At 40.6% G+C, this 17,116-nt stretch overlaps 1 protein-coding gene across 1 annotated transcript; it reads left to right on the plus strand.

The window, feature by feature from the left end:
- Window positions 1–13,268: 13,268 nt before the first annotated feature.
- On the plus strand, window positions 13,269–13,667 carry LOC308520803 (small ribosomal subunit protein eS24-like; the record flags this gene model as incomplete). The annotated part of the gene is made up of 1 exon (XM_081093535.1): window positions 13,269–13,667. One exon carries the CDS (start codon window positions 13,269–13,271, stop codon window positions 13,665–13,667), a length of 399 nt encoding a protein of 132 aa, XP_080949661.1.
- Between the last annotated feature and the right edge of the window lie 3,449 nt (window positions 13,668–17,116).

The following is a 17,116-nucleotide window of genomic DNA, read 5'->3' on the forward strand; positions in this document are numbered from 1 at the left end:
GATGCTCATGAGATATAGCTGAAGAGATGCTTCACTTGAAAAGAAAAAGGAACTGGCTTAGTCCTCTTCTGGTCCAACTCCTATCAACAACTTCCCCCTTCCAATCTCTGCTCATCCACCTGACCCTTTGTTTTGGTGGTGGGAGAGGAGCAGGAATTAAAGATCGTGCTGTACCACCTCAGAAATGGGGAGCACAGTTACCCCTAATGTATTGGTACAATGATTTACTCAGCCTGTTTAATAAACCCATACCTGTGCCCAGGTAGATGGGCAATGGTGAGAGGAGAGGCAGCCCTTGCCAAAATCACCAGGCTGGAACAGGGAGCTCACTATTGCCAGGAGAGCGAGGCAGATGCATTCTGAGGTAACCATTCCTGCTGATTCTCTCGCCTGCTAGCTTCTGCATCTGCCCTTATATAGTCCTCATGTGCTCCTTCCTGTCCAGTTGATACCCCTGGACATGATTTCTTGACTGCGTAGGCTCCAGTGGTCGGCAAACTCACTAATCAACAGAGCCAAATATCAACAGTATAACGATTGAAATTTCTTTTGAGAGCCACATTCTTTAAACTTAAACTATATAGGTAGGTACATTGTTATTAACTTAATTAGGGTCCTCCTAAGGCTTAGGAAGTGCCACACTCAAGGGGCCAAAGAGCCGCATGTGGCTCGCGAGCCGCAGTTCGCCGACCACTGGGCTAGGGTATCAATCTTCTCTCCCATTTTGTTGGAAAACTAGCCTTATCCCTTTCAGACTAGACTTCCTTCATTGCCATTACATCCTGGGGTGACATTGATTGAGCTGTATAAAATAATTCAACACTCCTCCGGCCTGGATAGATTGTAATGAGTTTTAGGGGTTGTCAAATTTCAAGGCTCTGTTTCATACCACACATACTGCAAAGTGCTTAATAATTATCCATGAATGAGTAAGCTTTGAAAGAAGATAGAAACCATTATGAAATAAATGACAGCTATAAGTGAGGCTTATTCAGAGAAACATTATTTTTAGTATATTTTGAACACCAGATAAATGTCAAAGAAACCAAGAAAAAAATAGTAAAAACTGCTGAAATAGCATAAATTCACATTTATAGCTGTTGCAGACAAAATGGAAATGTTCTTTACATGGTTGGTCTGTGTGAGAAAGTGTTTCACAGGGCTACCAAAATTCTATCATAGGATGCCGTTTTGGATACTAACATTTTTCAAGGTTTTTTGGTGGATTCTTTAGGGTTTTCTATATATAGTATGTCATCTGTAAATAGTGACAGTTTTACTTTCTTTCCAATTTGGATGCCTTTTATTTGTTTATATCTATATAAATCTATATAAGTCTGTTTATTTTATATATATATATATATATATATATATATATATATATATATAATTTTGTCAAATTTTCTGCATCTATTGAGATGATCATATGATTTTTACCCTTGGTATTGTTGACGTGTTGAATCACATCAGTTGTTTTGTGGATATTGAACCACCCTTACATCTCTGATATTAATCCCACTTGATCATGGTGTATATCCTTTTTTAAAAAAAATATTTTTAATTGATTTCAGAGTGGAAGAGAGAGGAAGAGAGAGAAACAGCAATGAGAGAGAATCATTGATCAGCTGCCTCCTGCACGCTCCCTACTGGGGATCAAGTGCACAACCCAGGCATGTGCCCTGATCAGGAATTGAACGGTGACCTCCTGGTTCATAGGTCTACACTCAACCACTGAGCCACTCCTGCTGGGTGGGATGGGCTATCCTTTTAATGTATTGTTGAACTCAGACTTCTGGTATTTTGCTGAGAATTTTTACATCTATGTTCATTAGGGATATTGATCTGTAATTCTCTTTTGTTTATGTTGTCTTTGTCTGATTTTGGTATCAGGATAATGCTGGTCTTGTGGAATGAGTTTGGAAGCATTCTTTCCTTTCCAATTTTTGAAATAGTTTGGGAAGGATAGGTATTAATTTTTCTTTAAATGTTGGGTAGAATTGATCTGTGAAACCATCTGGGCCTGGGCTTTTGTTTGTTGTGAGTTTTTTTTTATTACTGCTTTAGTTTCATTGCTAGTAATCAGTCTGTTCAAATTCTCATTTTCTTCCTGGTCTAGCTTTGGAAGGTTATATGTTTCTAGAAATTTATCCATTTGTTGGCATATAATTGTCCATAACATTCTTTTTTTAATTTTTTTTAAAAAGTATATATTTTATTGATTTTTTTACAGAGAGGAAGGGAGAGGGACAGAGAGTTAGAAACATCGATGAGAGAGAAGCATTGATCAGCTGCCTCCTGCACACTCCCCACTGGGGATGTGCCCACAACCAAGGTACATGCCCTTGACCAGAATAGAACCTGGGACCCTTCAGTCCCCAGGTCAACGCTCTATCCAGTGAGCCAAACTGGCCAGGGCCATAGCATTCTTAATGATCATTTGTACTTGTATGGTATTGGTTGTGATCATTCCTCTTTCATTTCTGATTTCATTTTTGGGCTCTCTATCTTATTTCTCTTGATGAGCCTTGCTACTGGTTTGTCCATTTAATTTTCCTTTCACAGAATCAGCTCCTAGCTTCATTGATAATTTCTATTGTTTTTCAAGTCTTTATTTTGTTTATTTCCACTATGATCTTTATTATTTCTTTCCTTCTACTTACTTTGGGTTTTGTTTGTTCTTTCTTTTCTGTTGCCTTTATGTGTAAAGTTAGATTGTTTATTTGGAATTTTTCCTACTTCTTGAAGTAGGCCTATATAGCTATGAATTCACCTATTATAACTGCTTTTACTGCATGCCATATGTTTTTAAAGCTGTGTTTTCCTTTGTTTCAAGGTAATTTTTTTATTTCTTCATTGAACCATTAAGTGTTTACTAGCATGTTGTTTAATTTCTGTTTAATTGTGTGTGTTTTTCCAGTTTTCTTCCTGTATTTTCTAGTTTCATGTCATTTTGGTAAAAAAAAAAAATGCTTAATATATCTACTTAAATTTATTGAGGCTTGTTTTGGGCCTTTCCTGGAACTGTTCTATGTGCACTTGAGAAAAATGTGTAACCTGTAGTGTTTGGGTGAAATGTTCTAAAAATATCTATTAAGACAGTTTGGTCTAACGTGGCATTTAAGGCCAGTCTGAGATTATTTTGAAATACTTACAGAATAGTGAGGTTAAAGAAAAAGCAAGACACTAGTTAAAATAGCATCTAATTCAATCTATCCTTGGGAATTTTGACCTATTACAGGGGCCAATGGTCAGAATAAGACCAGGTAGGGAATTAAGGAATATACATAAAATGCATTACATAAATCATGCATATCATGTGGCATATAAAAATCATATCTTATAAATGTCACATGGCTTGAGAAATTATCCAAGTGTATTTACATGCGGCTTTGAATTGTAACCACAGAGAGTTGGTCAGGAAAGAGTAGTCCCCAGACATTCAGCGAATTAACACTGGAAACAGATGGTAGGAGCAGTTTGAAGCTGAGCCAAGCTCTTTAGATTACAAAGCAATCTTTAAACTCATTTTGCTATCCATGGAGAGAGAGACGTACATCATACCTATTAACTTACCTAATTGTCCTTAGCTAGCAATATGAGGTTCAGCCTTGTACTCTTTTAACTTTCATTTGATAGGCCTTTGAAATGGGATATAATATTTAAAAGATGTCTTATAGTGGGTTAATGATTTCTGTTCAATATCTTTAAATTATTACTTCAAAATAGCAGAATTCATTGAATAGCACATATCGATTTGCTCAGCATCTTGGTCTCTGTGGAGATGACTGATGGCTTCCACTCTCTCCTCTCTTTTTCGAAGCCACATTAATATGCTGGGTAACAGACTCAGCTTTGAACAATGATGAAAGGATATTATAAAACCTGTGAATCTAAAAGGCTAGAAATAACGCCACTGATTAAAAAAAAATTGTCCTCCAAAAACGTTTGCAGTTTGAGTATAACATGCCCATTTCAGTGAACATATTGTAAGGAGTGAAATGTAGGAAAATCTAAACTAGCATTTCCTTTTCTTCCTCTGCTTCTGCAAGAGCATATCCCCCCTCCCTACAGATTTGCTGAGCAATTCTTTTTCTTTTGTTCAATAAATGTTAATTGCTGTTTAAATTATTCTATTTATAAACAATATGGGGTTTCTTGGGCTCATGATACAAAGCAATATTAAACTGTAGTCTAGTAGTGTAGGCAAGATCATGGGAACCAGAAAAAGGCCAGGCCTTTACACTAGCCAATACTTTTTAGTTGAAAATATTATTTTACACACATAGAACACTTATAAAATGTACTTGCTTATAAACACAGTAAAATCCTGCCATTTAAAAATCCTATAAAGCTCTAAGTAGATAAAAAAAAATAGAAAAAAATTCTAATTGACATTAATAAGGCATTTTAAAACTGCAAACAGCTTTCTTTATTCAATGTCAAAGCTAATTCTCTGCAAATACAGTACAATATAATATGACACTTTATATATATTTCTGCTTTATATTTTTTTTAAAAAGAAGCCACCTATAAATACTACTTTCTTTTGCAAAATAACAAACAGAACAAAAAAATTTTAATTACAGTAAAACATAAAGTAGTTCTCAAGTAGAAAAGTTATCATCTCTAATGTGCTGAACAATTTTTCTTTATTATAAAAAACTAGTGACCCAGTGCATGGATTCATGTACATTGAAAGGAGATTAATTAGAAGGTAGCCAGTGGGGTGGGGCTGGGTGAGATGGGTCAGACACACCCTGGAGCCAACCTCCCGCAGTCCCTCCCCAGCCAGCCGCAACTGGGGTGGCACCGTGGCTCAAAGGGCGTATGCAGAGTGAGTGGGGTCCTTCTGGCAGGTGAGGTCCCTCAGCCTGATCTGCGGGGTTCTGGCTGAAACCGGTTCTCCAACATCCCCCGAGGGGTCCTGAGCGTGAGAGGGCACTCTGCAAAGTTGCTGTTGTACAAGGTGTGGAACACAAATGCAAGTGTGCAGTAAACCAGATTCGGGGCCGACAGTGCCCCAGCAACAACATAACCCACGGCCAAAGGTAGAATCGCATGGCTCCATGAGGAATTGGGCTTCCTCTCTGGTTTCGGGGTGCGTCACCCGAGAACCATCGCTGCCAAGTCACTGCACCTTGGCAGCTCCTGCATTGAGCATCTGAACCCTGGTGGTCAGTGTGCATCATAGCTACCAGTCGGATGAACAGTAGCATATTAGCTTTTTATATATATATAGAACTAGAGGCCTGGCACACGAAATTTGTGCACAGGTACGGTCCCTAGGCCTAGCCTGAGATCGAGGCCATCTTCAGCTACAGGCAGCTGGCCCCACCCCCCACTGCCACCCACCCCCAGTTCCCCATTTGCCATTGGGCAATCGGAGCCTGCCATCTGGGGGGAAAGGTCTGAGAGGTTGGCTGACAGGCCCCGATCAGGCAATCAAAGCCTGAGGGCTGGGGGCAGCTCCTGCATTGAGCGTCTGCCCCCTGGTGGTCAGTGCATGTCATAGTGACTGGTTGTTCCGCCGTTCGGTCCATTTGCATATTACCCTTTTATTATATAGGATATGCATAGCCCATGTATATGGGCAATAGAGTAGTGAAGACCTGAGGGTGGGTAGGGGCTAGGGGAAGGGAAGAAAGGGGGGAAATGGGAGATATCTGTAATACTATCAACAATAAAAATATATTTTTAAAAAAGATACTCATCAGATTTCTAATCCCATGTTTAATGTCTCTTTCCCATTATTTAAGCTTCAAGAAGGTAGAAACACAATCTTGTTTCTTTATGTGTTCCTAGCACCAAAGACAGTGCCTCACACATAATAATTATTTGTTGAAAGAGAATGAATGAATAAGACAACTTTCTTTTTCGGGGTAACTCTTATTCACCTATCAAGGACCAAGGCCAGATGTTATATCCTCCAGGTTGGGTTACAGTCAAATCTGATACATCTTTGGATCCCTAGGGCCTAGTTTGGAACTTGGTACATGATTCATATATCATAGATATTTGTCAAATAATAATAAACTCTGGGCCAGGAGTTGATAATTGTTGAAACTGGGTGATGGGTATATGAGTAGGGTCCATTACACTGCTCTTTCTCCTTTCATCTATATTTAAAAATTTTCCATAATAAAAATTTTATTTGGTTCCCTTTTGACTTCACCACCTTCTGACTGCAAGTCACTTGACCTTTCTGAATCTCAAATGCTGCCTCTGAAAAATAAGGATAACAATCGTGACGACTTCACGAGGATGAACGCATGCGAAGGGTTCAACACAGAGCCTGGCACAGTGTGCGTGGTTGATAAACAGGAGCTGTTATTATCGCCAGCGCCACGTCCTCCCTGGCTCTCCACCTGGACATTGGGAGAGCTGCCGCAGGAGCGGAGCAGGCTACCCTCCGCCACGGCTGCTGGCTCCCACTCGGTGGGTGCATGGCCCCACAAGGGTGCGGGGAGGGTCCCGCGGGCGTGCAGTAACGACTCCCGTCCAGTGGTGTAGGGTGGCGTGTGGCCAGGCAGGGTCGGCAGAGGTGGGGGCTGCTGGCACGGGGGTGGGGCTCTGGGCTCACCGAGGCCGGAGGGTCCCACTCACAGCCCTGGCTGTCTCGGCCCCTGCCACTGCGGCTGCTGGCCCTGCCTCAGGCCCCCACCGCCCAGGCTTTGTCTGGAAGGATGTCCAGAAGGACGTCCAGAAGATTGTTCAGCTGTATGGTCAAATTACCATATTACCCTTTTATTATTATAGATAGGTCAGCTGTGAAAGAAAGCAGCCCTTTTCCAGCTGGCTAACTTGTTGAAAAGCTAGGCTCTCTTAATGATTGGGAGTCAGAATAGCACAAGTCTGCTTGGTCAGAGTAGGATCAGGTTTGCCAAGATGAGATATATGTTACTAATGAGAGATAAGGAACGCTCAGGTTAATGTGCTGGCTGAAGGCTTGGCACAGCCAAAAGGTTGGGCAGACTAGAGCTGGCACAATGAGTGTGAGAACTGAGATGAATGGGAAGGCTTTAAATGGAATATTGATTATTGACAAGGTAGAGTGTGCCTCTTTTATGGGTTTGATGCTCCTGAAACTATTACATCCTGCCTGGAGTATTTATTGGCCTTTCTGGTATTCGGAAGACCAGTAGCTCAAGTCTATCTTTTTTGTTTCAGTGTAAGTTCCACTGTGGCAGATGGTTCATCTGGTGGTTTGGGGTGTAAGTTCTAAGAGATAATGGAATGGAACTAATATTTGTTGATTGACCTGATGTGCTGGACGCTGTGCCAGACAGTTGATATTCCCTGACTGATTTGTTTTTATTCCCTAAGTCTTTAATTATTTGAGATTCTACAAATATTGCTGTTCTTCAGTATGTAAAGACTGACTCAGACAATGTGTATCATTTCTCCAGTGTTTCAGATTAGAAATCTAGAAATTCATTCATTTATTCATTCATCAAAAATTTATTAGATTTTTAGTAGTATTGGTACTATGTTGGCCATTGGGTATAAAAAGAGTAAAATAAAAGAAACATGGCCACTGTCCTTATGATATTTATCATCTAGGCAGACAGATTGACTTTAAATAAACACACACACACACACACATATATACCTATATATCTCTGTGTGTATATATATAATATACATATAAGATATGTACATATATATATATATAATTACAAAATAAACAGTACTTTGTAGTAAATACTGTGAAAGGAAAATACTAGGAAAGGCAAAATTCAGGGGCATATGAAAGACAATAATGAGGAGGGAGACATAATTTAGATTGAGGAGTCAAAGAACAAAGTGACATCTGAACAAAAACCTGAGGCTAGCCAGGAGAGAGTTAGCCACCTGAAGAGACAGGATAAGAAAATTCTAGGCAGAAGGCAGGGCATGTGTGAATATGCTGAGGTGGGAAACAACTTGGGGTGTTCAAGGTTCGAAAAGGCCACTGAAATCTAATGGGCAGGTGGAGAGTGGTACAAGATGAGGTAGTAGTTGACTCTCTCTTGCCCATCACACCCAATTAGTGTTTTCAAATGTAGGTGTTATTATTCAGGCACAGTGAGGCCAGCAGACGAGGAGACCACTGCTATGGGAAAGATAGGTTGTGAGGAGGGCACACCATGTCAAATGGGGTCATCTAGGGAGGCACACGGTTGGTCAGGAGGCAGCAGGAGGCGGGGGGAACATGGGCAAGACTCTTTATTGTGGTTTTCAAGGGAAGAAATGAACGAGGCAGAGTGAACAGGCTTAGGTTTTGCTAGTTTGAGTAATTTCAGCAGGCCTGGGGCATAGGGCTGCCTCTAGTTGCCTGGTATCTGGCCCTTTGGTAATTAGGGCAAGTGGATAATGGGTCCCTGTGAGAGCCCATGAGAGCCCTCCCTATAAAGGAGGTAGTTGCAGTGTGGGATCTGGATTGGTTAGTTTGCATATAAAGTCATGCTCACAGGCTAGTCTTTACTATCACAGGGAATAAAAAGGCATGATTCATACAATCAGTTATTATTGATCTCTCTAGTCATGTTCCTCTCTGCTGTATTTTATTTTCTGTTTTTTCCCTAATCCCACATTTAGGCACCTATTATGTAGATGCTAAGTATGAGATTTAAAACTGACCTCTCTGCTTCCATTTTCTCTTTTCCATTGATCATCTTGCAGATCACCTATAGACAAGTGTTGTTTTTTTAAGTCTTACTTTCATTAAGGAATCTATGAGTTTGAAGGGATATTTAGAGGTGATATAGCCTAACTTACTATATGTATATGTGTGTATATATATATATATATATGTAATATTTTTATTGGTTTCAGAGAGGAAGGGAGAGGGAGAGATAGAAACATCAATGATGAGAGAGAATCATTGATCGGCTGCCTCCTGCACACCTCCTACTGGGGATTGAGCCCACAACCTGGGCATGTGCTCTTGACCAAAACTGAACCGGGGACCCTTCAAACCATAAAAAGACATGGATGAGCCTTAAATGTATACATTACTAAGCGAAAGAAGCCAATCTGAAAATGCTAGATACTATATGACTCCAACTATAGGAAATTCTGGAAAAGGCACAATAATGGGGAAAATAAAAGTCAATAGTTGCCAGGGTGAGAGTGGGGAGAAATGAATAGGCAGAGCATAAAGAATTTTTGGGACCGTGAAAATACTCTGTACAATATTTTAATAATAGATGCATGCCATTATACTTAAGTCAAAATCCATAGAATGTACACCACCAAGAGTGAATTGTATAGTAAACTGTACACTTTGGGTAAATATCAATATAGGCTCATCCTTGGTAAAAAATGTACCCTTCTGGTGAGTGATATTGAAAATGGGGGAGGCTATGCATGTGTGGTAGCAGGGAATATATGGGAACTCTCTATACATACCCTCAATTCCTCTGAGACCTAATTCCTCTGAAAAATAAAGTCTTAAAAAAATGCCATGTATTGATCCATTGAGGATAAAGACCATGTTTTCTCCCTTTGGATTCATTACAACATAGTAGTGACTAATTCCTTCCTGAATCCTATTCCTCGGGAATATTTTTATATTTATAGAAGGCAATAAAAACTCAGTTATCACTTAAATCTGTATTGTGCATTGTCTTTTAATTGGTAAGGGATGGTGTAGTTTATTCATAAGAAACGGAAACTCCAAGTCACTATTTATTGAGGTTCACCATGTACTGGGAATTCTGCTGTGCACTTTTATGTGCGTCACCATTTAATCTTCAACACAAGCCAAAGAACACACACGCAAATCTTCACAAGCCTATGAACCTACTATTATTATTTCCAAGATCACACAGCTAAGAACTAGCTTATCTAATTTTGGAACCCAAGTCTGTCTAATTTTCCAAGCTCTTGCCTCAATCAAAACTCTGTACTGACACACATTAGCAAATTGGCTAACTGGGCATTCCCATTGCAGCTCTCTACTGTCTCAGTCTTCACCCTTTTCATTATGGATGCCTCATCTCATTTTCTTGCCTGGCCCACTCTGGGTTGCATTGATCAGAAAGGAGATCTATTTTCTTGAAGGGAAGAAATGTGTTTGGTTTAGGAGTTATTAGAAATAAGATATGTTAGGCCAGTAAATTCATGGAGACATTGGAAATAAGAGACAAGACAAAGAGGTTGAGGTTTCCCAGTGTTTACATTCCTGTGACTCAAGAGTGCTGAGAACCAAGAGCAAAGCTGAAGTTTAGCCAGGAGGATGAGTTGTCTGAGTTTCAGGATCCCCTCCTCATTTTCCTAAGAAAAACAGCAACACATGAAGTAAACAGTAGTAAGAGTGAAGTAACCTGTGTAATTAGGGCTGAAGTCACCCATAGTATAGTTAGCTCCATTTGGAGAATGATCTTAGTGGTGGTTTGGGAGGGGGTTGCATCACAGCAAGGAGGAGACCATGAGTACAAACTTGTGTATAGCCCTAGCTGGTTTGGCTCGGTGGATAGAGCGTCTGCCTGCAGGCTGAAGGGTCCTGGGTTCAATTCCGGTCAGGGGCACATGCCTGGGTGGTGGGCTCTATCCCCAGTAGGGGCATGCAGGAGGCAGCCAATCAATGATTCTCGCTCATCATTGATGTTTCTATCTTTCTCTCCCTCTCCCTTCCTCTCTAAAATCAATAAAAATATATTTTAAAAAACTTGGTGTATAAATCAGAAAGTTTATACTACCTCTGTGAGCCTAAGTGCTTCTTAGGTTCTGTGGGTTTAATATGCTACTGGACTGATTTGGTTAGTCTGAGAATAAATTGAAAAACTGTTAGTTCGTAGGGTCCTACCTGTTCCATCTGATACTGGAGTTGTGCAAACGGATACTCCACCCATCAGCACTGGAAGACCATCGAGCTTGTCCTGCTGATTTTTAGGATTGAAAATGGATTAATAGGTATTAATTATATAGTTATTAATAGTATAATTATGGTAATTTTAAAATGGTGATATCATCATTATTAACGCAGCTATCTCCCTGTATACACCTATCCCTAGTTTCTACAAGGATGGCTGAGCCCACCCAATGGCTTAGGATAGGATGGAAGAGAGTCAACATCCAGGGCTGTCTCTGGAACCCTTGTTGCATTGTAAACACTCTCTTCTATCCCCCAGTCTTTCTCCATAATGCTTCCTCCAGGTCTTGGTTTTGATGAAATCTAAATCTCAAAGTGGACTAACAAAAAATTGGTTGTGATGATAAATGGGTGGGTGCTGACTTGTTCAGTTTTTTCCATGGCAACTTCTGAATAAGTGGCTCTCAAGCTTCAGCAAACATCGCCTCAATGGGAAGGCTTATTAAAGCACTGATTTCTGAGCCCTTCCTCCAGTTTCTGATTCAGTAGATCTGGAGTGGAGCCTAGAATTTGCATGTCTAACAAGTTCCTAGATGATGCTAATACCGCTGGTCTGGGAACCACAGTAAGCAGTAGTGTCCCATGAAAATTATAAGCATATAGAAACCCTTGAACTTGTAAAGGTGGGGCAGACTACATCTAGTTAAGATGATCAGAAAAAGTGTCAAGTTTATTATGGGCGACACAGATATGAATCAAACACTACTAGTTCTAATGCTCTTAAGTATAGGAATGCTGTAATCTATATTCATTTCATTGGCAGTACCTCACACCTTTAAAAAAGAATTAATAAATTGTGTCCCTTCTAATGTGTTTCTTTATTACACAGTGCAGAAAACTGTTAAGAGTGCTCACATAAGTACATTTAAAAGTGTATTTTGAAGAGATTTATCACTTTATATATATGTGCAGACTCTCACACACATATATTTGTTCTGAAAGCATAGAAAAATCTGGGGAGGGTGAATACTGTCTTGCTTTATCCATTGGCATGTTGTTTTCATTTGTGATGAGGTGAATGCCCCTTTTTGTGCAGTAAAAATTAAAATATTATTTTGGGGAAGAAGGATATTAACTTGCTTTTGGCAAGAAGAGGTGGAAATAATTATACTTTTATGTTTCCTAAGGACTTACCATATGTTAGGCACATGGTACCTCATTTATCCCTCATCAGTACTCTGCAGGGCTGTATTATGTATTATCTTCAATTTGCAAGTGGGATTCAGACAAATCATTGCATTTCATCAGTTCTAAGATCAAATTAAAAAGACATTTTAAATCTTTGAAATTTAAATGAATCTTATAATTAATGGTATCTTAGATTTGATGAAAACACATAAATTGTACTATTATTCGTGCAAATTGAAAGGCAATTAATTAGAAGGTGGCCGTGAGGTGGGACTGGGCGAGATGGGCCTGACATGCCCTGGAGCCAACCTCCCACAGTCCCTCCCTGACTGGCTGCACTGATGTCTGCAGAGTGAGTGGGATCCCTCCCTCAGGTGAGGTCCTTTGGTCTGGCCTGTAGGGATGGGGCCAAAACTGGCAGTCTGACATCCCCTGAGGGATCCCAGATTGCGAGGGGGTGGTTCTCGGGTGACGCACCTGGGAATTGGGCTCCCTCCTCTCTGGTTCCAGGGTGCATCACCCAAGAACCACCACTACCAAGTCACTGCAGTTTGGCAGCTCCTGTGTTGAGCGTCTGCCCCGTAGTGGTCATTGTGTGTCATAGCTACTAGTTGGACAGTTGGTGGGCCAGACAGTCGCTTAGCCTTTTATATATATAGACATATATAGATATATATAGATTACATATAATATTCTCATTCATGGTTGAATTGGGTCTAAATCCTGTACTCCCCCCCCCCCCCCAGTAAATTGCTTTACCTTATGTTACAAAAACAGACTTTTTTTTCCTTCTCCAAATGTTCTCTCTCCCTCTTACACACACACACATATTCTCTTTCTTCCTCTCTCATTCTCCATCAAGTGGTCTTAAATTTCAGTATAAACTACAAATATCCTGATTATAAGATGCTTTGCCTTATGTCAAGTCTTATACTTATTTTGAGTTGGTAAACTTCATCTATCTAATGTGTTAGTCTCCTCTCTCCTGCTAAATTACTCACTTCATCTATTTTGCTCAATTCCCTTTTATCCACAATTCTTTAGAATCAGTTGCTTTGACACTGGGGAAGAAACTAAGCTTCTTTCTTAAATATTTGGTTAATTGGACACATTAATTCTGACTGAAACAATAAAGATATTTTAACTTTTATTGAGCATCTTAGCTCTCCTAGGCCAATACTCATCAAATTGAGCACACCACTTCAAATACTTAGCATCAGTTTTACTTGAAGAAGTAGGGCATTTAGCTTTTTCCTCCCTGGCTGCTTGAAGATCAAACTTCATCATGAATGACACGGTAACTATCTGGACCAGGAAGTTCATGACCAACAGACTACTTCAGCGGAAGCAAATGGTCATTGATGTCCTTCACCCTGGGAAGGCAACAGAACCCAAGACAGAAATTCGGGAAAAACTAGCCAAAATGTATAAGACCACAACTGATGTCATCTTTGTGTTTGGATTCAGAACCCACTTCGGTGGTAGCAAGACCACTGGCTTTGGCATGATTTGTGATTCCTTGGATTATGGAAAGAAAAATGAACCCAAACACAGACTGGCAAGACATGGCCTATATGAGAAAAAGAAGACCTCACGAAAACCGAGAAAGGTACGCAAGAACAGAATGAAGAAAGCCAGGGGGACTGCAAAGGCCAGTGCTGGTGCTGGCAAACAGAAGGAGTAAAGATTCTTTGGTGACTTTATCTGTGAAGGTTGTGCAGATTTTTCATGAGAGGATTAATAAACTATAAACTTAAAAAAAAAGCAGTAGAGCATTTAAAAATGTAGATTAAAGTCCTTGAAAAAAGTATTTTTTATATTAAAACAAATGTGAAAAGATTATGGAATAGGACGAGATATTCATTTGTATTTTTACGGTAAAGTTTTATGAAGTTTGGAGCTGGTGGTAGACCACTTATAGCACTTGTGGTTGAAACCATAGACTTTGGAGCAAGACTTCCAATCCTAGCTCCATTTTTCTCTAACTGCGTGTCCTTGGGCAAGTGGCTTAACCTCTTTGTGTCTTAGTTTCTCAGTCTCCTCATTTATAAAATGGAAATCATAACATCGTCTGCCTTATAGGGTTATGAGCATAAATCACAAGTATAAGTTAAATGTTGGAACAGTGGCTGGTACATGGTGAGCTCTCACTAATGTTACCTATTTTCATTTTGATTTATACTTCCTGATGTCCCAGGGGTAAATTTTTTCGGTTCTCCTTTTTTGTTAAGGTATCTTGGCATAAAAGTTTGAGAAGCCCTTCCCCAGGATCCTCTCCAATATGTTGCACTTGCCTCTCTCTGTTGGTCTTTTGTAATGTTTCATGAATGTATTGTTTTCTTTTCTTTTTTTGCAACACAATTAAAAACAAAGAGTAGCTGTTTTAGGAATTTGGAAAGTGAAGGGGAATGTCCCTCAGTTTCATTCATTTTTAAAATAAAATAACCCTAATAATTGGGAGTAGTGAGCCATGGTGAAGATTTCAGAGGTAGGGAAGTGAAAATTTTCAAAGTCTCAACTCTCCTTGGGACCAGTATTTGGACACACTGGTCATAAAATATGAAGTCTGTGATTGAAACTTTCTCTTGTAAGACTTGGGATATGTGTAGTCTCATCTGGTTATGGCTCATTAGGGAATAAATTTTCTGACGCCAATGAGGTTTAAAAAAAAGCATAGTGTCTCTTTATTTGGTTAACATTATTTCTGCAGTTTGTTCTCCTTGTCAGCTTTAAAAGGAAGAGAGAAAAAGCAAAGCACCCTGCCACACTGCCAAAACTTGGCAGAAGTATTTCAGTGAGCAAAAATTTTCCACCTTCAGCAATGTTTGAAGTAGCTGCACAGTGGGGGCCCCACAGGCTATTTTTGGTGCGTCAAAACATCGTAGCAGGTAAAGCTTAGAAGGCTCGGTGCCTGAAAGCCAAAGGAAAAGACCAGTGTAGAACTGGAGGCGCCTGTCTCCTGTTCTTTCTTGCCTCTTCCATCTGATATGATCTTTGGCTCAGTGGTTCAGGAATCAGAGAATCAGAGGCCAGATCCTCCATTTACCATTGACACTGCTGGACCCTACTCTGCCATCACCACCACCTAGGACAGGAGCTGCCTAAGAAATTGGAGAGCAGTGGGAGCTACCCTTCCTTTGCTACCCTCCTTTACTTACCAGTATTTTCTAGGCTTGTGATTTTTGCAACTAGAAATAAATATCTTCTAAGTTCATGATTTTTGCCACTAGAAATGAAAGCACATGACTATTGACCATAACTCATAGTAAATGAGTGCCTGTGAGTTGCCATGTTCGATACTTAAACTCACACCATTATAGAGCAGACATCATTCTTTCTATATCAAGGGTGAACTTAAGGCTTAGAGGAAAAAGTTGGGTAAATTATTCAAGGTCACAAGTAAGTCGTTGTATTAGTCAACTTTTCCAAAAAAGCAGGACTAATAGGAAATATGTATTTATTATGAAGAATTGGATCAGACATTTATGGAAGCAGAGAAGTCCCATAAGAAGATTATATCGTCTGTCTGCAAGCTGGAGAACCAAGAAGGTCAGTGCTGTCATGCAGTCCAAGTCCAATGGCCTGTGAACCAGAGAAGCTGATATCATAAGTCCCAGTCCAAGGTCAGGAGAAGATGTCCTGAGATGCCCCAAGTCAAGTAGTGAGGCAGGAAATAAAAGGGATGACTTCCTTCTTCTTCTGGCTTTTGTTCTATTCAGGCCCACCCACACCGGGGAGGGCTATTTACTGTGTCTGCTGATTCAAATACTAATATTATCAGGAAACACCCTCATAGACACACCCAGAAGTAATGTTTAATCTGGGTACCCTGAAGCTAGTCCAGTTGACACATAAAGTTAACCATCACTAGCCAGAGGTTCCGGATGTTGGAAAATATTTGACCATTGCATTGAGCCTGTTATATCAAATTGCTATCAATGAATAACTAATCACATCATACAAAGGGCACATTTATTTCTGAAGTGTCTGTGGGTCATCTTGAGAGTTGAGAATCTAGGCTGGCTGATGTAGGCTAGGTGGCTGTCTGGGATAGCTCTGCTCTATGTGCCTCTCATGTTCTGCCTGAGATCAGCAAGTTAGCCTGGACATGAATAAGATGGAAACTGGAAATACACAAGGTTTCTTAAGGCCTGTGCTTGCAACTGGCATACTCACTTCTGCCCCATTCCATTGATCAATGCAAGTCACAAGGCCAAGCCCAATGTCAAGTAGCAAACAGATAATATTCCACCTCTATGGGTTGTAGTGGATGCTGTGATGCACCTCCTCATCCCCCTTTCAGAACCACTTATTCCCTCATCTGCCAGGAATGTTTGTTGATGATGGCTCACAGATATCTCCACCCCTGACTCCCACTTCAACCCTCAATTCAGGTTCCCCATCCCCACTGTCTACCAGGAACTGCCCTCAGCGGAAGGATACTCCTTTGCCCAAAGGTGCCCCTTTGAGCAACTCACATGCAATGTCTGGTCATATGTGAGGGCACAAAGACTGGACCCCTTGCCTCAATTCAAAACATCTATGAAGGGCTTTCCCAACTCCAGGGCTTCCCATTGGGTTGACTGAAGCCTCAGTCCCATTTTTCTCTCTGTCTAATCTTGCTTCCCTAACTCTGTTAAAAGTTCTGTTCCTAAGAACACTCCTCAATAATTATCACCTGCAAATCTAACCTTCCACCTGGGAGGAATCCCAAAGACAATGGCCAAGGACATGGATAGAGTATAGGATAGAATCATACCCAATTTATAATAATAAAAGCATAATATGCTAATTAGACCAGACAGCCGAATGTCCTTCCGGACAAAGCCATGGTGGCCGGCAGCGGCTGCGGGGTGATGGTGGCACCTTCCCCTGATCAGCCCGGTTGCTTCCTGCAGAGGGAGGCCAGACTGTGGCTTAGGCCCGCTCCCATCAGTAGGACATCCCCTGAGGACTCCTGGACTGTGAGAGGGGGCAGGCCATGCTGAGGGACCCCCCTCCCCAGTGCACGAATTTTCGTGCACCGGGCCTCTAGTAATACAATATTACCATACCTTTGTAGTTAACAACTAGACTAAACTGCATGCCAACTTTAAAAAAAAAAAAAAAAAAAGCATGAACTAGAGAGAACAC

Source organism: Myotis nattereri (genome assembly GCF_964212035.1).
Source record: "Myotis nattereri genome assembly, chromosome: 6".
NCBI classification, from domain to species: domain Eukaryota; kingdom Metazoa; phylum Chordata; class Mammalia; order Chiroptera; family Vespertilionidae; genus Myotis; species Myotis nattereri.